At 36.9% G+C, this 26,447-nt stretch overlaps 1 protein-coding gene and 4 long non-coding RNA genes across 9 annotated transcripts; 4 read left to right on the top strand and 1 right to left on the bottom strand.

The window, feature by feature from the left end:
* Positions 1-5,655: 5,655 nt before the first annotated feature.
* On the top strand, positions 5,656-7,398 carry LOC139824676 (uncharacterized). The gene is made up of 3 exons (XR_011735223.1): positions 5,656-6,177; positions 6,468-6,572; positions 6,829-7,398. It is a non-coding gene; the product is annotated as an uncharacterized lncRNA (long non-coding RNA).
* Positions 6,209-6,820, bottom strand: LOC139824675 (uncharacterized). Its single transcript, XR_011735222.1, has 2 exons — positions 6,687-6,820; positions 6,209-6,581 (listed from the first exon to the last, which is right to left on the bottom strand). It is a non-coding gene; the product is annotated as an uncharacterized lncRNA (long non-coding RNA).
* A 2,211-nt stretch (positions 7,399-9,609) lies between the features above and the next one.
* Positions 9,610-10,493, top strand: LOC139824677 (uncharacterized). The gene is made up of 2 exons (XR_011735224.1): positions 9,610-9,749; positions 9,835-10,493. It is a non-coding gene; the product is annotated as an uncharacterized lncRNA (long non-coding RNA).
* Positions 10,494-11,547: 1,054 nt separating this feature from the next.
* Positions 11,548-14,217, top strand: LOC139824674 (uncharacterized). Of its 3 annotated transcripts, XR_011735219.1 has the most exons (5): positions 11,589-11,686; positions 11,908-12,563; positions 12,637-12,710; positions 12,932-13,212; positions 13,659-14,217. It is a non-coding gene; the product is annotated as an uncharacterized lncRNA (long non-coding RNA). The 3 variants fall into 3 exon arrangements; XR_011735221.1 differs by lacking the exon at positions 11,908-12,563 and having other exon boundaries at positions 11,548-11,686; XR_011735220.1 differs by lacking the exon at positions 11,589-11,686 and having other exon boundaries at positions 12,315-12,398.
* Positions 14,218-17,204: 2,987 nt separating this feature from the next.
* On the top strand, positions 17,205-21,634 carry LOC139824670 (ADP-ribosylation factor-like protein 13B). 3 transcript variants are annotated; one of them, XR_011735217.1, is made up of 9 exons: positions 17,205-17,520; positions 17,616-17,686; positions 17,800-17,933; positions 18,090-18,205; positions 18,364-18,540; positions 18,643-18,820; positions 19,517-19,547; positions 19,614-20,240; positions 21,202-21,634. XR_011735217.1 is itself a non-coding variant. In XM_071797194.1 (8 exons), exons 1-8 carry the CDS (start codon positions 17,429-17,431, stop codon positions 19,925-19,927), a joined length of 1,113 nt encoding a protein of 370 aa, XP_071653295.1. In that variant the 5' UTR covers positions 17,205-17,428; the 3' UTR covers positions 19,928-20,491. The 3 variants fall into 3 exon arrangements, 1 of the variants encoding a protein (XP_071653295.1); XR_011735216.1 differs by having other exon boundaries at positions 20,300-21,634; XM_071797194.1 differs by lacking the exon at positions 21,202-21,634 and having other exon boundaries at positions 19,614-20,491.
* Positions 21,635-26,447: the final 4,813 nt, after the last annotated feature.

Below are 26,447 nucleotides of genomic sequence, written 5' to 3'. Positions count from 1 at the left end.
GAAGCAGAGACGTTGTGTTTGAGCCTGAGACAGCTGGAAAAACAATAGCGTTGGTGCCTACTACAACAGGAAACGGACCGAATGAGACTGCACAAGAGCCTGACTCCCAGGCTGATTCATCTTCCGATAATAACCTTGACAGTCCAGTGTGTAGTTCTACGCCAAAAGAATCGACAAAACGAAATCTGCGAGACAGGAGCAAAATTCAACCTCCACGTCGTTTGGTGGAATTAATGTTGACTGAGGTTGACGAGCCTAGGAACTACTCGGAAGCAATTAAGTCAGCGGAACGAATACACTGGAAAGCAGCGATGGCAGAAGAAATTGCCTCGTTGAAGGAGAACGCGACATGGACATTAGTCGACTTACCAGTAGGTTGTAAACCCATATCTAATCGTTGGGTATATCGCATTAAACGCAACTCTAAAGGTGAAATTAACCGTTACAAAGCCCGGATTGTTGTTCGGGGTTTTAGTCAACGCGAAGGAATTGACTACGAAGAAACATTTAGTCCTGTTGCTCGCCTTGATACGGTACGAACGGTGCTAAGCATTGCTGTAAGTAAACACTTAAAGCTAGCACAATTTGATATAAAAACGGCCTTCTTGAACGGTACAATCAAGGAGGACATTTATATGGAGCAGCCTCAAGGATATAATGATGGCACTAATCGTGTGTGTAAGCTTCAGAGAAGTTTATACGGACTCAAGCAATCACCAAGATGCTGGAACGAACGATTCAAGAAATTTCTACTTGATCTCGGATTTCTTGAGAGCACAGCGGATCCGTGCTTATTCTATAAAATCGTTGGTGAAGATATACTGATAGTCACTCTATACGTTGATGATGGCTTGGTAGCTGCAACAAGAAAAGATCTTATTGAGGAGTTTTTGAACAGATTAGAAGCGGAATTTAAAACAACTGTTGAACCGGTTGGATGTTTTCTGAACATACTGATCAATCAAGAAGAGGATGGATCAATCTTCATCACTCAAGAGACGTACGCCAAAGATGTACTCAGAAGATTCAACATGGAAAACGCGAATCCAGTCTCTACTCCATTTGAGAAGAATCAACCAATAGAAGAAGTTGCTGATGCTGATTTGACGGATGCCCCATATCGAAAAGCTGTTGGCTGCCTGATGTATTTGGCAGTAGCTACCAGACCGGATATTGCATTCGCAGTGAGCTATGTGTCTCAATTCCTTGAAAAACCTAAGCAGCAACACTGGATTATGGTTAAACGTATCCTAAGGTATGTTAAAGGTACGATAACTATGGGCATTCGATACAGTAATTCTGCAGAAGAACTGGAATCCTATAGTGATGCAGACTATGCAAGTGATCCGGCTACTCGAAGATCGGTTAGTGGAGTTATCCTTAAATACAGCGGTGGAGCCATCCTTTGGACCAGTAGACGGCAACAAAGTGTCTCGTTATCCACCACAGAAGCTGAATATATAGCTGCCTGTGAAGCTGCCAAGGACATTGTATGGATAAATAGACTGCTCAACGAGATTTCACCTCTAAGTGACATACCTGTACTTCGTGTGGACAATGCTAGTGCTATTAAGTTGGCTAAGAATCCAGGTTTTCACAAACGCTCGAAACATATTAATGTGCGTTTTCATTTCGTGCGAGAGTTAGTTCAAAACGGTCAGATGAAAATAGAACACGTATCAAGTGAAGACCAACTTGCAGACGATCTTACTAAACCAATTTCTCGAGTACGATTTGAGAGACTGCGTCAATTGTTAAATATAATTGAGAAACAAACTGAATAAGGACATTAAGTTTTTTTTTTCTCTTTCCTTCTATGAGAGGGCTTTCTTTGAATATATAAAATGTTAATATTTTCTTTATTATTGATTCAAAGTTTTAGGGGAAGTGTTGAGGTAAAACTCTTTAATCATATATGTTATTTGTATTTGGCGCTAGATGCGTTCTCATATCTCCATGTGTTTAGTTCTTTTTGGCTTTATAGTTTCCGCTACTGCTCACGCGCGCCACCGCACTCTTGTCTTGTCGTCCCGCGCTTTTGCCTGTACGCCACGCAGCTCACGTTTCTTATTGTATCGGCTGTATAATTAAAACTACTGGTATAATCATATTGACTGTTTTCTATTAAAACATCAACAGTTTTATATGAGGAGCACAGAATGCGATCCACGGTAGAGCGATATGTTTGTGCAGCACTCATATACCACATCGCACCCCATTCAAGTATAGAACCGATAGTGGCGTTAATATAATTAAGGGCCAAGGAAGGGCTAACACCCCGGAGTCTGCCAGACAACCATTTGAGTATATTCAAATAAATACAAGATCTGTCATTCAGTGACTTAATATGCCGACACCATCTGAGGCCAGTATCCAAAATTAGTCCAAGGTACCTAACATATCCACTAAGAGGGATAATCCCACACGAAAGTTTAAGGTGATCAGGTATGATCAGCTTCTTGCGATGGAAAATTATAAACTGGGTCTTAGGTAGAGAGATGGACAAATCTAGGTTTTCAAGCCATAAAGCAAGTTGATCAAATGAGCTCCTCAAGCCCGAAATAACCCTATTCAAGTCGTGGTCAGAGAAAAGTATCGCAATGTCATCAGCATATTGTAGCACAATAGCAATATAAGGGACGTGGAAAAGTATGTCCTTGACATATAAGTTAAACAAAATAGGGCTAAGTACAGAGCCCTGCGGTATGCCACGTTGTAGAAGTCTCCTTGTGTAATACAAACCTGACTCAAAGAAGTTAACGGATCTAGCGGAAAGTAAGTTACGGAAGAAACGCTTATAAGCGTCTGGTGTTCTGAGCTTATTGATAATACTGAATAAAACGTGTGGGTTGACGTTATCATATGCAGCTTTGATGTCCAAGAAGAGAGCTCCGGTCATATCTTGCTTAGCAAAGGATCTATAAATCTCCATATTAATAAGGGCCAAACAATCATCGCAGGACTTACCTCTCCTGAAACCAAATTGGCAAGTGGGCAAAATGTTTTCCAATTCAATAAACTTCTCGAACTTGCACTTGACCAGCCTTTCAAATATCTTGAACACATTAGAAGCCAAGGAAATAGGTCTGAAACCTTTATTGTTTGGTTTGGGAATAAGGACAATGTCATATAGGTTCCAAATGAGCGGGAACGATCCATCAGATATAATTAAATTAAAAATGTTAGTCAGCCTAGACAATGCAGAATCAGAAAGAAGGCTTAAAATAAAATTAGATATGAGGTCAGGTCCCGGGGAGCTTTTAATCTTGGTAGAAACGATTGCCTGTTTGAGTTCACACAATGAGAATTCCTCATCAAAGATTGATACCTGCGGCGTATGAGAAATATTCTCAAAATAACTCGGTACCCAGGGGGGAGCAAAATCACAAATAAAGTTATGCACACTAGATATACGGCTCTCAGAAGGCGGAGAGCAATCGGCAAAATAAGCAGAATTCTTGAAAAACTTAATCGAGTCCCAAAATGTTTTAGGATCGAAATTTTCTCCGAGATCATTGATAAAAGTATTAAATTTTTCTTTTTTCTTTTTACGGATAGTCCTTCTACAGGTGTCCGACATTCTTCTATAATTAGCCAAATTTTCCTTGGAAGGGCTCCCCATAAAAGCCTTAAAAGCATTCGCCCTAAGAGTTCTGGCATCTTCACATTCCCTGTCCCACCAGGGTTTGTTGGTGTGTTTTCTCTCATATTTAGGACGGTAAGATCTACGAGAATCGGAGCCAACATCGTATGAAACAATCAAACCCGAGGATTCAAAGATTTTCGCCCCAGCGCGCAGTGTGCAATCAATTATAGAAGAATTCCAGTTCTCAAGACTCAAGGCTCCAGAGAGGCCCTCCAACGAAAATTCGGACATACAGTTATTAACAATATCGCAAAAACGGTCTCTATCCATATTGGAAACACACAACCTGGTCCTCACAGAAGCACTCGGGAGATTGGAGTCATAACTTATCCGGATGATAATAGGGTAGTGATCGCTGCCGCAAGGCTCGTCAAAGAGAGATTTCGGGAACGCTACGATGGTCAGGGTTAGCGGAAACCCTTGTGCCGGATCCATCATTAAGGAATACGAAATCTGAATCAACCAGAGCCTCTGCCAAGGCTATATCATCCTTGTTAGGTCTAGTAGACCCCCACGTCTCATGCTGGGTATTGAAATCCCCACAGATGATTATGTTTTTAGAACTGGTAGCGGACACTACTGATTTCAAAAGGTTGGACCAGCATTCCAAACCCACACGAACATGCGGTGGTTTGTAAAGTGAAACGATGAAAATTCTATTGTGCGATATCTTCTTATTAAGAAAAGAAATACATGTCATTTCAATACCGGGATTATTGACAAGGTTGAAGTCAAAGATAACTGGGTCAAGTTCTTTCTTGCAAAGTATAACGGTGCCCCCCGCAAGTATCATCTGCTCTATCATTTCTAAAGAAAGCAAAATCTTTAAAGGAAAAATATGACCGAGAATCCAACCAGGTTTCCTGTAGACAGGCTACATCAAAATCAAGAATCAAGTTAGAGAATTCAGGAAACTTCCCAACAACACTCCTACAGTTCCATTGTAAAATTTTCAGAGACATGATTATGTGAGATTAGTTTAATTTACTAAAGATTAAACCGAGATATTTTAGCAAAGCCGCAGCTTTGTATTTATCTGAATTGCCTGAATTATAGAGAAAACGTAGGTCATGTAATATAATATCGGGAGTAGGGAAGGTGCTCGATAAAGACTCGAGGTTAGATTCAACCAAGTTATGTTCGATATGCGGAAGCTCTCCTTCAAGATTCATTTCCGCAGGGGGAGGACGTATAGTATCGTTCAACGGAGAGTGAGAGACGCTCGAGACTACACTGTCCGCTCTCTTGGAGCCTTTCCTATTACTGGAACTTTCACTCCGAGCCCCTTCTAAGTCGAAACCACTCCAGATCATATAGGCTTGTCCCCTGAGTAGATTTACCGCCTGTTGGCAGGAATTGATATTTCTGGACCTAATTATTCTTTTCGCCTGGGCGTGAGAGAATTTCGTATAAGACATTACAGTATTAATTATCTTATTATCGGTAAAAACCGGGCAAGAAGAATCTGTGGAGATATGACCTCCACCGCAATTTACGCACTTGAGATCCGAGTTACAGTCTCCGGGAGGATGTTCAAGGCAACATTTGTCACATGACTTATTACTTTTGCATGAAAGGGTGGAATGTCCCCATCTAAAACAATTAGTACATCTACGTACTTTATTAATATATGGGTATATCTTACACTAAACCTTCCATACGTATATATGAGAAGGTAGTAGGTTTGTCGAAAAGACCACCTTAACAGAAGCTGAGTCCTTCAATTCATTACTTACTATCATGGAATCTAAGTCTCTCCAAAGAGCAGATCTCATTCGGAGCATCCGGCCACGAGATACCTTCACGTAACTCGTCAATGGAAAGGGAGGGGTTTACATCCCTAATCACCCCAACTCGGAAGATCTTGTAATTCGGAGCGTAAAGGTGGAAGCACATAAAATTGCAGGAGCCATGAGCACGAATGCAGAAGCCATATGCGCATGCGCTATGGTATCTGCATTCGGCCCATGGCTTCTGAATTTTCAATCTACATAAAAATACATAAGCATAGTTTATGTAGATTGAAAATTCAGAAGCCACAGCCATGGGCAGAATACAGGCAGATACCATAGCGCATGCGCATATGGCTTCTGCGTTTTGCTCATGGCTCCTGCAATTTTATGTGCTTCCACCTTAAGTCAATAATCCGGGCGGAAGGGAATTTTTAGATAAAAATTCGTTTGCCTCTACGTACAAGGAGAAATCAACACGTATTAAGCTCTGACCTAATCTTCGGATCGAAACAACGCTGCTATACTTCGCGCATAATACTTTGCCTATGTTCATAGGATGTAAATTACCTATATTCAGAGAGGTCGAGAGAGACTCTATATGTATGAAGGTTGCAACACTTTTTTTTGATGATTTTTGGAACGCGCAGAAATTTTGAGATCGCGATCCACCATCTCTGTATACACGTAGTGAACGGTATGATAGCTGTCAAAGTGAACTATACAAGGTGGAGGTTCACGAAATGTATCTTGTGCGCCGCGGAAAATCTTAAGATATCAACTGGATAATGTAATATCGGGGTTAGTATAAAAGAATAAGCTAAATACACAATTTTATTTTATAAATTAATTTTTATTTTCAAGACATGTGTAACATTAAAAATTAATGTAATATAACCTATTAATATAATTACTTATAATTATATTCATATATTGTGTTATATGTTATATTAATTTTAATTACATAATTAATTACGTAATTAATAACATTAAAATTAATTAATAACATATTAATTTTAATACATAATATTAATACATAATTAATATAACAGTAAAATTAACTGGTGTCTGAATTAATGTTCGGCAAGCAGAGGACATCAGTCGATCGAAGAAGCTACCGTGGAAGACGTGGATACTGAGACCGCGAAGCCACATCACCGCTTCAAAGCCAATCCTTTTCGTCAAATAACGATGAAGTAATCTTTCTAAAAAATTACAATTATAAAAATTAATTACTTACAAATTCAGTTTTAGTATAAAATCATCATTTTATTATAATTATATTAAGTTGAGAAGATAGATTTACTTACATAAAATTGCCAGATCGCTGATTACTATTGACTGTTCATTAAGAACAGATCAATCGCAATCTGTTGTCCGCTGCAATCCAGAGCGAATCTCTTGTAGAAATTCGTTGTGGGATTAAGATGTGCACGTCTTTGTTCACTCTAGTACTGGGATCTTCTTTCGGCTGCAGGGCCCCTGGACCGACATTAGGCAGGCATGTTTGGAAACGGCAATACGTCCTCGGGTGCTGGAGAGGAGTTTGTGAGCAGCTTGAAGACCGGTACCAAAGGCGTTGTTATTGTCAAAAGTGCCACAGAACTTGATGGGCAGCTAGGCGAGAAGGTCACGGAATCGGCAGGCCCAAAGATATTTCGAATGACTTTTGCCTTGTGCCATGTCTATTCAAGATTTTCATTCCTTTATTCGTTCATTCATTTACGAGAGTTGTTCACGTTACAATCATTCAATTTCAAACATATTATTCATTTATTCATACATCATCTTGGTGAAAAAACTTCTCATATTTTCTCAGAAATTTTACAAGAATTGGGACTTGTGAAAAATTCTGAAGAAGTATATGATATTTCTCAGATACTTTCAGAAATAATTGAAGATTTTTAGAATATTTCAATATCCGTATATATGAAAATTTCTGACAAATTGCACAGATTTTCTCATATTTATTCAGATTTCTGCAAGGATATATTAGCGAAAAATACTTTATTCTTATTTCGTCTGAGATGTTTAATTCGTATAAAAAATCTGAAAATTTTTATAGAAATTCTGATTAATAATGTGAAAAATTCTGATATTTTTTTACCAGGGCATCCATGGAAGGTCACATAGTAATAATACCGTGTGACACTTCCATATGATTCTCTATTTCTACATTTAATCTTTGGGGCATAGATGCAACTAAATTTTGGAATAACTCGTGCCTTGCGCGGAAATCTTCCCATACGATGAGAACATGTTGCGCCAATGCCTCGCGTCTACGTGGAAATTGAGGATTCCATATTTTCTGAGTAGGTTGTTCCTCTCGTTTTCTATAATGTTACGCGCCCAGGCTCCTAATATGCGATAGCGCAAACCGTGCGGCGTAGATGGCGAGAACAGAGACACAATCGATATAAATCGGCTCAATATAAACAATTAACCGAACGCCACAAAGAACAACGGCTTTTGCCTTGCAGCATTTGGCACAGAAGCATGAATGGACAAATACCGTTTTCTCGAATGAGAACGTATTTTCGATGGATGAATCTGGGCGTGTAACATTATGGAAAACGAGAGGAACAACTTACTCAGAAAATATGGAAACCTCAATTTCCACATAGACGCGAGGCATTGGCGCAACATGTTCTCATCGTATGGGAAGATTTCCGCGCAAGGCACAAGTTATTCCAAAAAGTTGCATCTATGCCCCAAAGATTAAATGTAGTAATAGAGAATCATATGGAAGTGTCACACGGTATTAATACTATGTGACCTTCGATGGATGCCCTGGTAAAAAAATATCAGAATTTTTCACATTATAATCAGAATTTCTATAAAAATTTTTAGATTTTTTTTAGAATACTCAGAAATTTTCAGATTTTTTATACGAATTAAACAACTCAGACAAAATAAGAATAAAATATTTTTCGCTAATATATCCTTGCAGAAATTTGAATAAATATAAGAAAATCTGTGCAATTTGTCAGAAATTTTTATATATACGGATATTGAAATATTCTAAAAATCTTCAATTATTTCTGAAAGTATCTGAGAAATATCATATACTTTTTTAGAATTTTTTACAAGTCCCAATTCTTGTAAAATTTCTGAGAAAATGTGAAAAGTTTTTTCACCAAGATGATGTATGAATAAATGAATAATATGTTTGACATTGAATGATTGTAACGTGAACAACTCTCATTAATGAATGAACGAATGAAGGAATTAAAATCTTGAATGAACATGGCACAAGGCAAAAGTCATCCGAAATATCTTTGGGCCTGACCTTCTCGCCTAGCTGCCCATCAAGTTCTGTGGCACTTTTGATAATAACAACGCCCGGGTTGGTGCCGGTTTTCAAGCTGCTCACAAACTCCTCTCCAGCACCCGAGGACGTATCGCCGTTTTCCAAACATGCCTGCCTAATGTCGGTCCAGAGGCCCTGCAGCCGAGAGAAGATCCCAGTACTAGAGTGAACAAAGACGTGCGCATCTTAATCCCACAACGAATTTCTACAAGAGATTCGCTCTGGATTGCAGCGGACAACAGATTGCGATTGATCTGTTCTTACTGAATAGTAATCAGCGATCTGGCAATTTTATGTAAGTAAATCTATCTTCTCAACTTAATATAATTATAATACAATGATTATTTTATACTAAAACTGAATTTGCAATTAATTTTTATAATTGTAATTTTTTAGAAAGATTACTTCATTGTTATTTGACGAGAAGAATTGGCTTTGAAGCGGTGATGTGGCTTCGCGGTCTCAGCATCCACGTCTTCCACGGCAGCTTCTTCGATCGACTGATGTCCTCTGCTTGCCGAACATTAATTCAGACACCGGTTAATTTTACTGTTATATTAATTATGTATTAATATTATATATTAAAATTAATATGTTATTAATTACGTAATTAATTATGTAATTAAAATTAATATAACATATAACACAATATATGAATATAATTATAAGTAATTATATTAATAGGTTATATTACATTAATTTTTAATGTTACACATGTCTTAAAAATAAAAATTAATTTATAAAATAAAATTGTCTATTTAGCTTATTCTTTTATACTAACCCCGATATTACAGTATCCAGTTGATATCTTAAGATTTTCCGCGGCGCACAAGATACATTTCGTGAACCTCCACCTTGTATAGTTCACTTTGACAGCTATCATAACCGTTCACTACGTGTATACAGAGATGGTGGATCGCGATCTCAAAATTTCTGCGCGTTCCAAAAATCATCAAAAAAAAAGTGTTGCAACCTTTCCGTGAACGACTGTACCGGATAAGGCGCGATGATTGACTTCAAGTATCTATTATTTAATTGTGAAAGCACAAATTTCTCTCTACCGGTAGGTTGACTCTCACGAGGGAGAGATTTATTCAAATCCATAGAGGGATCTCTCACGTTCTCTGTATCGTTACGGCGACGTTTAGGATCGTTTCCGTCCTTGGGCGATTTGCGGCTCGAATTCTTCGGCATTCTATTATTGACATACAAGTCAGGAAATGTGAGCAAAAACACCCGAACGAACTCGTCGAGCGAGACAGCACAAAGTAAATACAGCAACACGCCAGCAAATACGTGACAAATACGCAGGAGGGATCTCAAGCTAACATATGATAAATTGTGATGGGTCTTAAACCGAAAGCTTTAAACGTAAAATGTAAAGTATTCCCGTCATAATGAAGGGATAATACAGAGTATTGTAAGAAATCGAAGGAGGCCTACCCCGATAGGTGGCTCCACATGTCGCATGCGAGCGGCGCGATAACTATGATGGCTAGAGGCGCTGGCCACCGCTGCCAGCGCGCGATCGGAGAGTGCGTATGATTGGTCGGGTGGCAATGACGCAAGTTGTTTACGCGAAATGTGTAACGGCCAAACAAGTCCGAACGTGTTCAAGCGAGTCGAGACGAGTTGAGTGCGCGAGAAGGTTCGACAGAGTTATGAAGGAATCTCCCAAGAGATCGGTCATGCGTCGGAGGGCTCATGCCTTTGTAATCGTATCCCGGCGTATCGGTTCGTAATTCGTAAGTCCGTGCAATGGACTTCGCGGAGATGTAAAAGTGAAATACATATTAAATAAGCGTTATCTATCCTTGTCTTCTTTTCCCATCAACACCACCCTCGTTTTCCTTCGTAATAAGCGGTGTCGATAATACCCGCGCCACGTCGTCAAGGTCGTCCTGCAAATTCCTTCGTGAATACCGGTGAAACGATAATTATTAAAGGAAACATTCCCATCTACAATCAGAGTTGGGATTCTCAACAAACATTTTACAAACATTTTACAGTATATAATAAAGTGTAAATAAGGTCGACGGGGCGTAAATAGAAATAGCAAGCGTCGCTGGAATGCGGCGATTCGCACTTAATACCAAAATAATAAAGGAAACGCTGAATAATTGTAATTTAACTATTAACATATATCGCAAAATAAAAACGCAAATAAACTTTTATAAGTATAAAATTTATCAATGTTGAGTAATTCAACTGTAACTCAAGGCGCGTGTAAAAGAAATAAACGAAAAAATCATTCAACAAAGAGGACAGTAATATATCAGTCCTTCTGATTGATAGCAAAATACCATTCGGAAGTAAATAAGAGAATTCTCGTCGCAGTGAGAGAATAATAGAAGTAAATATAATAATGCGTAAATAAGGTCGAAGGGACGCAAATAGGAAATACCGTTAGAATGCGGCGATACGCACTTAAAACTAAAGAATAAAGAATACGCTGAATAAATGTAAATTAACTATCTGTATATACCGCAAAATAAGCACATTACGATAGGACTAACATTATGAGAATTGATTAAGAAAACGCAAATGAACTTATATAAATATTATATAATTATCAATGTTGAATAATTCAACTGTAACACAAGACGTGTGCAAAAGAAAGAAACAAAAAAATCATTAAACAAAAGGACAGTAATAATATTAGACCGTCTGATTGATACTTCGCTTTATGACTCACCCCCTCGGGAGAATAATCGTATATCAGGTAGTCGGCATTCCGTGTAGAATCTATTCACGAGCGCTCAGAAATGATCCGCCGATATTCTCTGTGAGCACCGTGGCAGTTACTCCAGTCCACCAGAGATTACTCCAAAAAGGCACAATTCCGGCTACTCCAGAATTACAGGGCCGCTCTAGAAAAGCCAGTGCTCCAGGCAATAAAGCAGCCGCTCCGAAGATTAGCTCCAACAGAATGGAGTCAAGCAAGATCCATCACAGGAAGAAAAAGAAAAGGTCACCGCTTGTCATGAGCAGATGAGAGCCGTACGTCCGAACGCGACGAACGCTCATGCTGGGTCTACAATGCGAGTCATAAAGTCGTGAGTCGCAAGACGTGACCAATCACAGTCGATTATTCTCTTCAAATTTGACTGTGATTAGTCACGTCTTGCGACTCACGACTTTGCGACTCGCATTGTAGACCCAGCATCACGGTGGTCTCAAGCGCTTACGCTTGATCACGCTCACACTGCCCTACCTTGCAGAAATAAGCGTTTGTCAGCAGAAGTTATGACGTCACGATGACGTCATTAGTCGGTCCGTAAGCGCTTAGGCCCGGTCTACAATGGATGTCGGAAGTCAGAGTCGTAAGAAATTGACCAATCACAATCTATTATTCTTCTTGCGGTCGAAGAATAATGAACTGTGATTGGTCAATTTCTTACGACTCCGACTTCCGACATTCATTGCAGACCGGGCATTACAACTCCAAAGCGAACGACGTGAGTAAAGGCCATTGCACGTAACAAAGTTTTAGTTATAATCGTAAGGCCGTAAGAAAATAGACCAATCACACTTGATTATTCTTCAAGCACGAGGAGAATAATCGACTGTGATTGGTCTATTTCCTTACAGCCTTACGATTATAACTAAAACTTTGTTACGTGCAATGGCCTTAACGCTCATAAGCGCTTACAGCGCGTGAGCGTCCAAACCGAACGCACCCAATGTTGTATCTTGTTTTTGAAGAAAAAATGTAATATTAAATTTTTATTAATATTACAGAACACGAATCAGTATTGTAGAATAGTATATGTCGTTTCTGAGTTAATTTTAATCGTACATTAATTTTATTGTATTTATTTTTGGACTGTTTGACAAAATGTATCTATTAATTTTCTCCGCATGGTATTAGTCTTATGTACGTTAGTCTTATATACGATATATATAGATATGATATAATAGATTGTTCGCATTTTATTTCTTGCTTTTAGACAAAAACTGCAATGGGAATTAGCAGTCTTGAAAAAGAAATTCAATATTTATAAGAAGAAAAAAAAATTGATAGGTTAGTGTTTTTTTTTATTTTCATAATGACATGGGCGTTTTTGTAAATGCCCATCTTTTGCAGGTGATTATTTTTATTTTTATAAATATAAGTTCTGAAATCACTTCTACATACAACCTTGTAATTACAAGTAATTTATCATTGAAGTTACTTCAAATGCTATTTACAGAGATAATTTATAATCGATGTAATATATAAATATGAAAGTTATCGTTTTTCAGCAAAATTCAACTCGCTGCAGTGAAGAAGAAAATGCAGCAGTTCAAGCGAAATCAGTCATTAAAGCCGACAAGAAATACGAAACGAAGATGTACGATGTTTTGAAAAGGGTATTCACGCCAGGATAAATTCGGATGCTTTTGAATCCTTCTCAGAAATATGTAGTTTGGTCTTCGGAAGATATAGCCAGTGCTCTGTCATTGAGATGCGTCAGTCCAAAAGCATACCGGTACCTCAGAAACGTTATGAAAATACCGCTACCATCGCTACAAACGCTTCGAAGGTGGGCAACCGACATTAATGTAGAGCCAGGTGTTTTAAATGCTATACTCGATTGCATGCGCTTCAAGAGTAAAAGCATGCCAGATTTTGAAACATTGGTTATATTGACATTTGATGAGGTGTACTTATCCAATAAAGTAGCTATTGATAGAAAAAAACAGCAAGTTGTAGGTCCACATAAAACATGCCAGTGCGTCATGGTCCGCAGTTTGTTTGGAAATTGGAAACAACCTGTATACTATAATTATGACACGCCTATGACTAAAGATAACATTTTGCACATTATTTCGCGATTGTACAATGTAGGTTATACGGTTGTTGCAATGACATGCGACATGGGCCCGACAAACATGGCACTGTGGTTGGACCTTGGCCTAGGAATAGCACCAAAGAAATGTTATTTTCAGCATCCTATAAACGAAAATTATAAGATTTATGTATTTGCAGATATGCCACATTTGTTGAAATTGGCGCGAAATTATTTCCTTGATAATGGATTTAGTGTGGGGAAATATCGGGTATGCTGAGCGAAATGCTGACACCCTATATGTGTTGCCAGGTGAACCCCACAACGAAGAAGAAGAACTGTGTGAATATAACATTAATAATAATAATGTAATGCGTGACATATCTAATGATAATAATAATAATAATGTACTACGTACGTGACATATCTAACGTTAATAATAATATTATACTGGGCGACAAATATATAATTTTAATAATAATCAGAATAATAAATTTTTTTCGCCAGTATATAGAATAACAATTAAAGTAATTTAAATCGACCGTGACTGGCAATATATATAACGTCTTTTCGATATGAACATTGAAAAACTGTGAGCCAACTTGGTTTGTCGGATTCACACAGCACTTTTTTCGGATCAATCATCGAGACATTATTAATTTTGACCATGGTTTTGGTCAGTTGATGTAATTTCTAAATTAAATAGTTTTTAAATTTTATTGCAAAAAATATTACCCCAGCCAGGGTTTGAACCTGGAACCTCCCGTATACCGTGCGAGTGTCTTGCCAATTCAGCCTCAGTGGTCGAATTGGCAAGACACCCGCACGGTATACGGGAGGTTCCAGGTTCAAACCCTGGCTGGGGTAATATTTTTCGCAATAAAATTTAAAAACTATTTAATTTAGAAATTACATCAACTGACCAAAACCATGGTCAAAATTAATAATGTCTCGATGATTGATCCGAAAAAAGTGCTGTGTGAATCCGACAAACCAAGTTGGCTCACAGTTTTTCAATGTTCATATCGAAAAGACGTTATATATTGCCAGTCACGGTTACTTTAATTTTTAATAATAATCATGTACTGCGTGACGAATATATATTACTCTAGTAATAATAATATAGCCATATGCGATTTATCTACGTACCATGCAACTGTCGAAGAAGATCAACTTCTTGCGTCTCTAGATGACATGAATATCGCGGACATTATTGAAGACGAGGGCTTAAAATATGTGGCTGGGTATGTAACCTTACCCTACAGATTTAAGTCATATACCCTCAGTTCGGAGTCGAAACTCGAGAAATGCCGACTATAAACAATGGAGATTGGATACAATTTATTTCTCGCGGTAAATGTATGTACCCCTCAGAAGATATGATAGCAACTGCGCGAATAATGAATATCGAATTCGAAAAATATCACGAATCAAATCTTTGAAAAGATCAATTAATATTTAATAAATTGGCTGATATTTTACATGACAAAATACGACCAATTCAACTACCACGCGATGTTATTTTGTGTCTTGTTCGAACACGAACATATATATCCGAGTTCGTGTAATTAATCGGCAGATATGTGAAAGCAATAGAAAAAAATAGAAGAAGGAAATTAGTAAAATTTACTAACAATAAAATATTTTAATACACATCTTTGTTGTTTTCTTTTCCTGGAATACATTTCTTTAATTATTATTTTAAAATTTATTAATTCAATATTAAATTATTTAATTTAATGTTTTATTCCTTAATCCTTTAATTTCGCTTCTTATACATTTTTATTTAAATAATAATTTATCAAATTAATTTATTGCCCATTTTATTTACATATTTATTATTCATTTAATTAACACTGTTAACAATTTTAATACTTTATTAATAAAATATATATATATATATATATATATATATATATATATACAATTTAGCCGTCAAAGAACCTCAAATATATACTTTGTATCCCACATCTTAGTAAAGTATTTCGTATTAACGTATATACTACATTATAGAAATTTTACAATAAAATGTATAACTTTTATGCAATGACGTCTAAACAATGGCAAAATAGTAACTTTCTATAATGTGTATTGTAAAGAAATGATAGTAACTTCGAATTTACCGCATAATGATGACGTATGAATGGTGACAATTCTGATTGGCCGTTGACCGTCACGTGATTTATATATGCGCGTAAGCATATGCTTAGGGCCTAAACAGAATGGTTGTCTTAGGCCGGTATTCATAATCAGATCTTATTTCAAGACCGTCTTAAGTAATATCTTAAGATGCTAATACGGCTCTGTGATTGGTTAATGACATCTTAAGATTGTACTTAAGATGGTCTTAAATATAAGAACCGACTATGAATACCGGTCTTATAACCTTAGGCAGTGTTTTATGACTTAAGTCTTTGTCTTATGTAACGCACAATACTGTGTTAATGTTTCCTGTCTTGTGTAGTATACGTCGCGTATACTACACAAGACAGAAAACATTAACACAGTATTGTGCGTTACATAAGACAAAGACTTAAGTCATAAAACACTGCCTTAAGGATATAAGACAGCCATTCTGCTTAGGCCCTTAGGCTGAGTTTCCACTGAGCGCGTCACGCGTCGCGTCGTCACAAGTTAACCAATCCAAACATCCCATTTCATTACATTCTTGTGACGGAATCGAAATGGGATGTTTTGATTGGATGACGCGACGCGTGACGCGCTCAGTGGAAACTCAGCCTTAGGGTCTAAGCAGAATGGCTGTCTCGGCAGTGTTTTAATGCCTTAAGGATCCTAAAGCCGTGATCCTAGCCGATTTTTTTCAGTTTTTTTCTTAACACTAATCTTTTAATTGGCTTTATAGAAATGCAAAATTCTTGTCTAGAATTAAAGTACGCATCAAAATCTAAGTCATGGTGGTCGAATTTATATGTGGTGGTCGTCACGTATAACAAAAAATATTAATTTTTTTTTGTTTTTGATATAAATTCGACCACCATGACCTAGATACTGTACAGTATTGTGCGTTACATAAGACAAAGACTTAAGGCATAAAACATTGCCAAGACAGCCATTCTGCTTAGGCCCTTATGCATCTGTGCAAGTTTGTTTGGATTGACCTTCAAGGTCTATCCAGACAAACTTGCATAAGTGCATAACCATATGCATAAAGAAACGGATTGATCTATTTCTTTATGCACATGCATATGGACCAATCAAATCTCTTATGGTTATGTTTATGCGCTATGCAAGTTTGTCTGGATTGACCTTAAAGCGGGGAGCACACACTTTTGCATAACGCATAATGCGTAAGCATAAGAAAATTGATTGGTCTATTTTCTTATGCACATGTGTATGGACCAGTCAATTTTCATGCTTACGCAATGGGTGCGTTCAGCCGATACTCCGCTAGCCTAGCAATCGTGAGCAGTCGCTCGTTTTCGCTCGTTTCCTCTCCTTTGACCCAATGGATTAAAAGGAGAGGAAACGAGCGACTGCTCACGATTGCTAGGCTAGCGGAGTATCGGCTGAACGCACCCATTATGCGTTATACAGAAGTGTGTGCTCCCCGCTTTATAAAGCTATATCCACACAAACTTGCATAGGTGCATAACCATATGCATAACAAAACGGATTGGTCTATTTTTTTATGCACATGCATATGGACCAATCAATTCTCTTATGCTTATGTTTATGCGCTATGCAAGTTTGTCTGGATTGACCATTACGAAAAAGTGTGTGTCCGGGCCCTAACGCACAAGCTTTGGCGTATCTTGATCCTGATCTGTCATGTCAGGTCGGGGACTACGACCAACTACGACCGTCGTATATCGCTACGCCATGTTATGTGCTTTGGCCCTTAAGAGGCATGGAGGATGGAGGATGGAGGCAGGAGCCAATAATCAAAGAGGAAGGAAGGACTCGATGAATAACAGAAGTCCACCGGAGTGCGATTGAGACCGCGGGAAGCATGGGATTGCGATTTTCTCTCTCTTTTCCCGCGATGAGTAGTTGCATCAGAAGTATACTGAGGAGGCTGCGAAGAAACCGTACAGCAGAGAAGTACGCATCATTTATAAACGATGAATGCGTGTTGGATATGAAATAAGGAGAGAGATGACGTCCTTTTGTTTACATTTATCTTTCAACGATTTCAGGACCATTGTTTTGCTCATTGTGGGACTGGACAATGCCGGAAAGTCTATGATACTCAATCACATTAGTGGCGGTAAATTTTTCAAGAATTAAAAATAGGTTTAACACTAAGCGAAAATTCCTGCAAATGAAGCTTATCGCTGTATGGTATTAAATTTTGGTACAATACATATTCTTGTTCTGTAGATTCAGATCAGAAGGTGCTGCCCACGGTAGGATTCCGGATGGTATCCCTGAAGCACAAGTCATATTCCGTGAAGATATATGATCTCGGAGGCAGCTCTCAGATTAGAGCATTGTGGCCTAAATATTACAACGATGTAAGTGACTTATGTAAATCAAAATAAATAACGATAGTTATAATTAAATGTTACGATAAGAAAATAAGACAATTGACTGCTACATCTATGCTAACATTGCTAACTGCAAACAGCAACTTCAATATCTCTATATATGTTTCAACTGACATCTTTTAGATACATGGACTTATATACGTGGTGGATGCTAGTGATATTTCCCGTCTTGCAGAGAATAAAGTTGTATTTAACGAATTAATCACACACGAACATATTTCGACGAAACCAATATTGTTGTAAGAGATCTCTGAAGTTATGTCTCTGCACACTTTTGCTTGCGCACATACGAAAAGCAGATTAGGTCATTTGTGTGCATATAATGATCAAAGATGTTGATAAGTTGTGTGGTATTGCCGGTACAAATGTCATTCAGATTTTCATAATGTATGCATAGACTCGCCAACAAACAAGATCTGAATGAAGCTATCGACGAGCTAGATGTGGTTGAAAACCTGGATGTAGAGCGTGCAGCTAATGCTATGAGATGTCCAACAAGAGTAGAAACGTGCTCCTGCATTTATGACAAGGAGCAATCCAAGAGTAGTATTGCGGGTATAAAGGATGGATATAAGTAAGCTTAGAATTACTGTTAAGAAGATTTAGATACGTGTACGAAATAAGAGATTAATGGTATATACTGTCATATTGATGATCAGAATTTATTCTTCTGCAGATGGTTATTGGATATTATAGTGAAGAATTATGCTGTTCTGAACAACAGAGTCAAACAATCACAGAATTTTCAACATAAAAGCGTTCAACGGGCACAGTCTGTTGTGTCAAATGCGCCATCGAAAGTGTCTATACACTCCAATCCTTTTAAACCTATTAAAGATCTTTTGGCGGCAAAGGTGCACAATGAATATTAATTGTACACAGTCGCTCTAAGCCCGAACTACATCTATCGTAAAGTTCATTGTAAAAAGCGGGGAGCACACACTTCTGCACAACGCATAATGCGGCATAAGCATAAGAAAATTGATTGGTCTATTTCCTTATGCACATGTGTATCAATCAATTTTCTTATGCTTACGCATTATGCGTTGTGCAGAAGTGTGTGCTCCCCGCTTAAGCGATCGTAACGCTCGTAGTAACAGCTATCGTAAGCTCATTGTATAAGTTGACTCAGTTTGAACTTTTAAGGCCTTGGCACATAGAAAAACTTAAGCAGTAAAACTCAACCAGTAAGCAAATCAGCCAATCACAGTCAAGAACTTAAGGCACGGCCCTAAGCGGTAGCGAATCCATACTGTTGATTTCTTACTGCTTAAGTTTTACTGCTTAAGTTTTTCTATGTGCCAAGGCCCTTACGATTACAACGCTTTAACCTAATCTGTCAACCTTCTCGACGTGCGAAGAAAAGTGTGTTTATAGATATATGGGCATAGATATACGGTTTACGACGGCTTCATTGCTTACGATCACGATCAAAGCGTCACGATAGATGAAGATCTAGCTTTATGTTTGTATCTTAGAAATATGATGACACAAATCTCTCAGTTTAAATTTCTTATTATTGATCTGATATTTTCTTCTAAAAATTTCAGGATGAAGCTTTAATAAATGAATCGTGCAATGGTACGTGTACCTATGTTAATAAAACAAATATATAACATCTTAAATCAATATGAAATATTTTTATAGGTACCAATGAAAGGAGAAGCATTATGAAAGTTTTTGTAAAGAGAAATAAGACTGCCCCTCTTCCAATTGAGCAATCAACTATTAAATGCGAAAGTCTTTTACGAAATCTTACGCCTAATGTAGGGACTCTCGCTGGAGAGAAAAGCACACAAACTATGACTACAATATTAGATCCCTTGAATCTAAATATCAGTCCTAGTGAAAGTTACGAAAATAAAGTTACGCTAATCCGTCCGTATACAGCGCCAGAAAGATCGCAACAATTATCAAATAATATGACGATAATCAACATTCCTGGTCAAGTGCCTCAATAGCAGCATATCTGTAGCTTTTAAGGCCCGTGCTCAATGCTAGGCAATAGGTAATAGGAACAGGGAATAAAAATCAGAAATCGTATATAAATGCAGAATAACAGTGGCCACAGCGTTCCGTTGAAAATTCTGTGCCTATTGCCTGTTGCCAACCAATCATAGCATTCGAATTTTTTAGGTTGTAATTAACGAATTTTTGATTATTTCCTGTTTCTATTGCCTGTTGCTTGGCATTGTGCAAGGGCCTTTATACTTAAGTTAAAGAGAACCATATATAATGTACTATGAAAAGCTGCATGTAAATGATTGTAAAAATGTGAGTTGATAAAAACTGTTATGGATAGACTTTTAGATCAGTAATTTAAATATTGTTAGTTTTAGTAAATTAGCATTGCTGGCTCCTGGATGGTCACCGTGGCCATATTGGATTCTTACTATCGAGGCGAGGAAAACACCCAATTTTGTTGTGCATGCCATTTTCAAATAATTTGTATCTAAATATCATTTCAATAAGACATTTCAAAGAAGACATTTCAATAAAACATCACTATAGATCGTTTCAGAACACTTCCGAAATTGGCCGAAAACTACCCTTTTCCCTCGACAATAAACAAACAGCCATAAAACGAAGCCTAAACATACGGGAAAAACAGCCGTTTAACGACTATCGAAAAGAGGTGAAAACGTTCCTTCCGCATGCAAATCTTACTTCTTGGCCAATTTTACGACTTTCACGAATACGTTAAACGTTAGAGCACAAGCACAGAGCGAATAATAAAGAAATAGCACGTACAACAAAATAAGTTGTCACATGTCACAAAGGACAGAATTCTCCATTGGAGAGAGTTCTGATTTCTGCCGCGACGGTACGTCGTCACCGTCAACGCAGAGTTCTCGGCTGACCATCCAGGAGCCTTAACTCTACACATTTCAAATTAATATCTTTTGTACAAAAATGCTTTATTTTATACCGTTAGATTTACATTTTTAAAATCGGAAAAAACGCGAAAGTAACTTTATAGTGAATTTGGTTAGACTAGTGCATACTCAGTGCACATTAAAGCCGTCGTAAATGAATCAACGTAAAGTGTATGTTTGATATAAACGGGTTAAGTCATGAAATCCTCAATTATCTTTATTGTACTATTTGGTAAAATATGTATTGGGCATTAATCAGTCGAAATATTTGCATTTTACTTTAAGGGGCAAATTTTCCGACGAAGCACCTCAACAATTTAAAAATTATATAAATTTTGTAAATCTCAATTTTCATGAAGAAGACTTTGGGCTAAAAGCTGAATGGCATTATTTTGCAACAACTCATGGCAAAGGTTCTTATGATGGAGTAGGGGGAACTGTTAAGAGAATAGCGGCACGAGCAAAAGTCTTCAACTTCCATATGACGAACAAATCTCAACTCCTCAAGAACTATATAACTGGGCGATAAAATCAAATTCTTTGCCAAATATCTATGCGCAATTCTTCTCTAACGAAGATTATATTCAGAGCAAAGAATCATTAGACAAGCGATATATTAGAGCTAAGACAATAACAGGAACGCAGAAATATCATTGTGTAATTCCAGACGGAGAAGGCACTTTGAGATTTAAACAATTTTCATCATCTGTTGAATCTCGAATTTTTAAAATATTTAAACGTGTAAGAAAATAAACGTTACTTAATAAAAAAAAATTTATCAAACATAATAAACGCTTTAATTCAACTGTATTTTTTCCTGAAATCAATTTGTAAACTATTTAGTAATCACTATGTCTCAGATAATTATTAATAGTAGTTCCTGTGTAAATTATTTTTTCTTTTCAGATATTTTTTAGCACGGATAAATAAAAAATGGAAATTAAAAAATCGAAAAAAATAGATTCCGTCATTATCTCATTATAAATTTAGGCTTAAAAGTTGTGGAATCGATGATAGTTTTTTACAAAAAATTTTGGAGAAAATCGATCAGTACGTGTTTTTTGTAAATCAAAAATTTGTGTCAAAAATTTGAAAATCTTATAGAAATACAATTTGAAAAATTTTTTTGATATTTTTTATCAAGTGTGTTTAAAAAGAAAAATTTTGAAAAAAAAACGTCCTATTTGGCCCATTTTTCGTAAAGTTATGGGCGTTTAAAAAAAAAGTAACGTAATTTTTCAAAAATCGATATTTTGAAAACGGTTCGACAAAAAAATTTGAAAAAAATCATGGAGGCCTCTTTCAACCAATACTATAACATAAAAATTTTTCAAAAAAATCGGAGATGCAAAACTCAAATGGTGTCCGATTTGGCGTGGAACGCCCCATATACATAGATAAACACGTGTGTGTTTGTGTGTGTGTGTGTGTGTGTATATATATACATCTTCCATCGCATAAATTCTGCAAATGCACTTTGCTTGAAAAATACATATATAAAGGCACAAAATAAAAATTTATGCAAAATTATTTTTATTGTTAGTACAAAGTAATCGGAGCATGATCCTGGAGACGTCCCATGTCCGTGATATCGTCATCGTGGACGGGGCATGGGGCCCACAGAAAAAATAATAAAAATAATATATGTATGTGCGTATGCGTATGTATGTGCGATTGCGTATGCGTGTGTATGAATATGTATGTTCAATTGCATTACGGTTTTATGTAATATTATTTACTTTCGACAATAACAATAAAAAAAATAATATATTTCATTTATATATGTATTTTCGTTTATATTTCCCAACATTTTATCAACGAAATAATAAATAGAGAGTTTTTTGTCCTAAATAACATTACCGTTTTTCTTTCTTCAAATATACCCTTATAGAATTCCAAAAAATCCTGATTTTACCATACTAAGTGTACGCTACCCAGTGTACTAAAAGAGAGAGAGGGAGAGAGGGAGAGAGAGAGGGAGAGAGGGAGAGAGGGAGAGAGAGAGAGAGAGAAAGAGAGAGAGAGAGAGAGAGAGAGAGAGAGAGAGAGAGAGAGAGAGAGAGAGAGAGAGAGAGAGAGAGAGAGAGAGAGAGAGAGGAATAAATGATGCAAATTACATACATAGAGAAAGGAATAATAATACGAGATATCCGTCCTTGTCTAACGAGGCATCTGTACGACATATCTGTCAAAGCTCGTTCTTTGAAACGGCTTCATAGATCACAAAATCCTTTTACAGGAGTAAAGTTTAGGTACTAATGAAGGGTGGGATTGTAAAATAATTAGTAATAATTTAAAAAAATGTAAAAATGCCTAATGAGATATCTGTACCACATGGGCCCGATTCTCTAACGAGAAACGTATGCGCAAACACTGCTCTAACAGAAAGGCTGCAAATTGATTGGCTATCGCACAGTTTTTAGCCAATAAGCTTGCAGCTTTTCTGTTACAGCAGAGTTTACGCATACGTTTGTAGATAGAGAATCGGGCCCCATATCTGTCAAAGCTCGTTCTTTGAAACGGCCTCATAGATCGCAAAATCCTTTTACAGGAGTAAAGTTTAGGTACTAATGAAGGGTGGGATTGTAAAATAATTAGTAATAATTGAAAAAAATGTAAAAATGCCTATCGAGATATCTTGTACCACATATCTTTCAAAGCTCGTTCTTTGAAACGGCTTCATAGATCGCAAAATCCTTTTACAGGAGTAAAGTTTAGGTACTAATGAAGGGTGGGATTGTAAAATAATTAGTAATAATTGAAAAAAATGTAAAAATGCCTAACGAGAGATATCTGTATCATATATCTGTCCTGGTTCGATTGCTGTGTACGAACCAGACAATGTAGCCAACCGCCCAACCCCGAAACTGCTCACAGCTGCGTGCGCCATCGCGCCACCTCTCGCAAGATCCGTGAACTACTGCTGTGACATGATTGCTGCTCTGCGTGAATATTTTTGTGAAAAATATACACGATCGTTTCAAAGCTCTCATTTTTATTCCAGGCTTTCAATCTCAATTTCAAAGGTACGTTATTGTTTGTGCACGTCTTCTGAAGGGTGGGAAAGTTTCATTTCGTACATATTACTTATACAACTGTTTATATTAGAAAATAAGGTTATGAGGTGACAGCATTTAAAAAATTTTTTCAATTATTGCTAATTATTTGACAATCCCACCCTTCATTAGTACCTCTACTTTACTCCTGTAAAAGGATTTTGCGATCTGTAAAGCCGTTTCAAAATGAGACCTTTGAAATGTAATTGTCGGTAATTTGGACGGCTTTAGCATCCCCTTAAGGCTCCTGGGTAGTCACCGCGGCCATATTGGAGTCTTACTATCGAGGCGAGGAAAACACACAATTTTGTTGTGCATGCCATTTTCAAATAAAAAGACATTTCAATAAAAAATCACTCTAGATCGTTTCAGAACACTTCCAAAATTGGCCGAAATCTACCCTTTTCCCTCGACAATAAACAAACAGCCATAAAACGAAGCCTAAACATACGGGAAAAACAGCCGTTTAACGACTATCGAAAGGAGGTGAAAACGTTCCTTCCGCGCGCAAATCTTACTTTTCGGCCAATTTTACGACTTTCACGAATACGTTAAACCTTAGAGCACAAGCACAGAGCGAATAATAAAGAAATAGCACGCACAACAAAATAGGCTTGTCAACATGTCATTTTCCACGCCAATCCACGCCTTATAGTTCATTGGTTTGCAGGCGTGAGGCGCTGCACGATTCTTGACATGTCGGTAATATGTCAGCAGCGTACGCACACAGAGATGCTCTGTCTCCGTGACGACCGTGTCCGTGACGATGCGCGCTCGGCTAAGTTCGGCGCGCCGTGCGAGCGAGCGAGAGAGAGAATATCATTCCCTCCTTCTCGCTCTGACTCTGATGCGTCGAGGCTGCTAGATTGCTTTCTCGACGTGGCCCGGCGATCTGAAAAAGAGGGTACACGTCGAAAAGCGCAGATGTGCACGATACTTTAATAGTCTGCAAGGGGAGAACCTCAGAGTATATAAATAAGATATTAGTTGATACTAAGCATTCGTTGCAAAGTTATAAACAAAAAAGGATTTCAGCGTTCCATATATACCCGTGCGGTAACGTTCAATCCCGAAATGGTATGTGGCAGCGCGGTACGGCGTTTGCCTGCTAAGACGCTGGGCCGGGTTCGTTCCCTGGTGCTTCCTTTTATTTTTTTAATTTTTTTTTTTTATTACAAAGTAATAATTATTTAATTATTTCAAGAACAAAGGAGCATGTAAAAAATAATTTAATTTATAGTCAAAATGTATTAATTTTCTTTATAACATTCGAACACGACATAATACAGGAACGCACGCGTTTTGGGCACAAGACGATTCCGAAGAGGATGAGAAAGAAAATCGAAATAACCCGTCAATAATTTTTTCAATTAATTGTGAAAGTTGAAACAAAAATTTATTTGTTATAAGGTGTAAGATAATACTATTCTCCATTAATCACACCGTATGACTAAATATATTTGTGTAAGGGAAAATTAGTTACTAATTATTCTTCTCCTCACCTCCCTTATTAAACTCTTAACGTTATGTAAAAAATTATTACATTCATATCATTCGATTACACATACACTTCTAAATTTAATTATTTTTTACATGCTCGTTCGTTCTCGGAATAATTACATAATTATTATATATGTTAAAAAAAAGTAAAAAAATAAAAAGAAGCACCGGGAAACGAACCCGGGCCAGCGTATTTAGCAGTCAGACATCCTGCCGCGCTGCTACAGGTTATTTCGAGACTGAGTGTTACCGCACGGGTATATAACGCTGACATCTTATTTTTCCCTTTTGTCTCTCTTTCTCTCTCTCTCTCTCTCTGTTTCTGTAAATTGTGAGATTTCGTAGGAAAAAAAATAAGATACACATTATATGGTAAATATATTTCTTTATTGTGAATAATGAAAATGAAAAACAGGGCAAAAAAAAACAAAGATTTTAAGCCCTTAACCATTTTAATCGGTTCAATAGAATTTTGGAGACGGCCCTGTCCCGGTTGACATGGAACGTCTCATATATAAATATTTTTTAATACTTTTATTTCTTACTTTAAAAAATAAAAAAGTTTGTACAATTTAATAAAACTTTGCTCTCTTCATATAATTTATTTCGAATAAATTATCATAAAATCCCGACTATTACAAGTCATGAACAACAAATAAAGAATATATATTATTTTATCTATAGATAATCGAATTTGCAATGCTTCTCTATAATAAACTGGTAGTATGAATTAATGTATTGTTCACGGTGTAGAACAGCTTTATGTTTCTATGACGATTTAATGGAAATAAATGTACCATTTAAAATATATAAACGTTTAGAAAATTATTTTTTATTAGTTATTTATCTCAACTTTTATTATATGATTTTAATCGCTCAACGAAATGTTAATAGAAATAATATGTAAATTGTTTTTACATCAAGATATAAAAATTAGACGATTTCGCTTTTTCTATGAAATCGTGTAATATTAAAAAAATTAGATTTGTGTTGCTTTTTCGAAGATAAAGTTTGCAAACTTTTGAAACATATAGATCATTACATACAGA

This window comes from Temnothorax longispinosus, unplaced genomic scaffold, assembly GCF_030848805.1.
Source record: "Temnothorax longispinosus isolate EJ_2023e unplaced genomic scaffold, Tlon_JGU_v1 HiC_scaffold_51, whole genome shotgun sequence".
Taxonomy (NCBI): domain Eukaryota; kingdom Metazoa; phylum Arthropoda; class Insecta; order Hymenoptera; family Formicidae; genus Temnothorax; species Temnothorax longispinosus.
Note: the sequence above shows the minus strand (reverse complement) of the source record. Positions and strands in the feature narration are given on the sequence as shown.

What these genes read in the sequence shown, in the direction of transcription:
- LOC139824670 (XM_071797194.1), top strand. Translation starts at nt 17,429, where the DNA reads ATGGGATTGCGATTTTCTCTCTCTTTTCCCGCGATGAGTAGTTGCATC. An exon ending in AGAAACCGTACAGCAGAGAA is followed by an intron (nt 17,521 to 17,615) that starts GTACGCATCATT and finishes CAACGATTTCAG; the next exon opens with GACCATTGTTTTGCTCATTG. An exon ending in GGTATAAAGGATGGATATAA is followed by an intron (nt 18,541 to 18,642) that starts GTAAGCTTAGAA and finishes ATTCTTCTGCAG; the next exon opens with ATGGTTATTGGATATTATAG.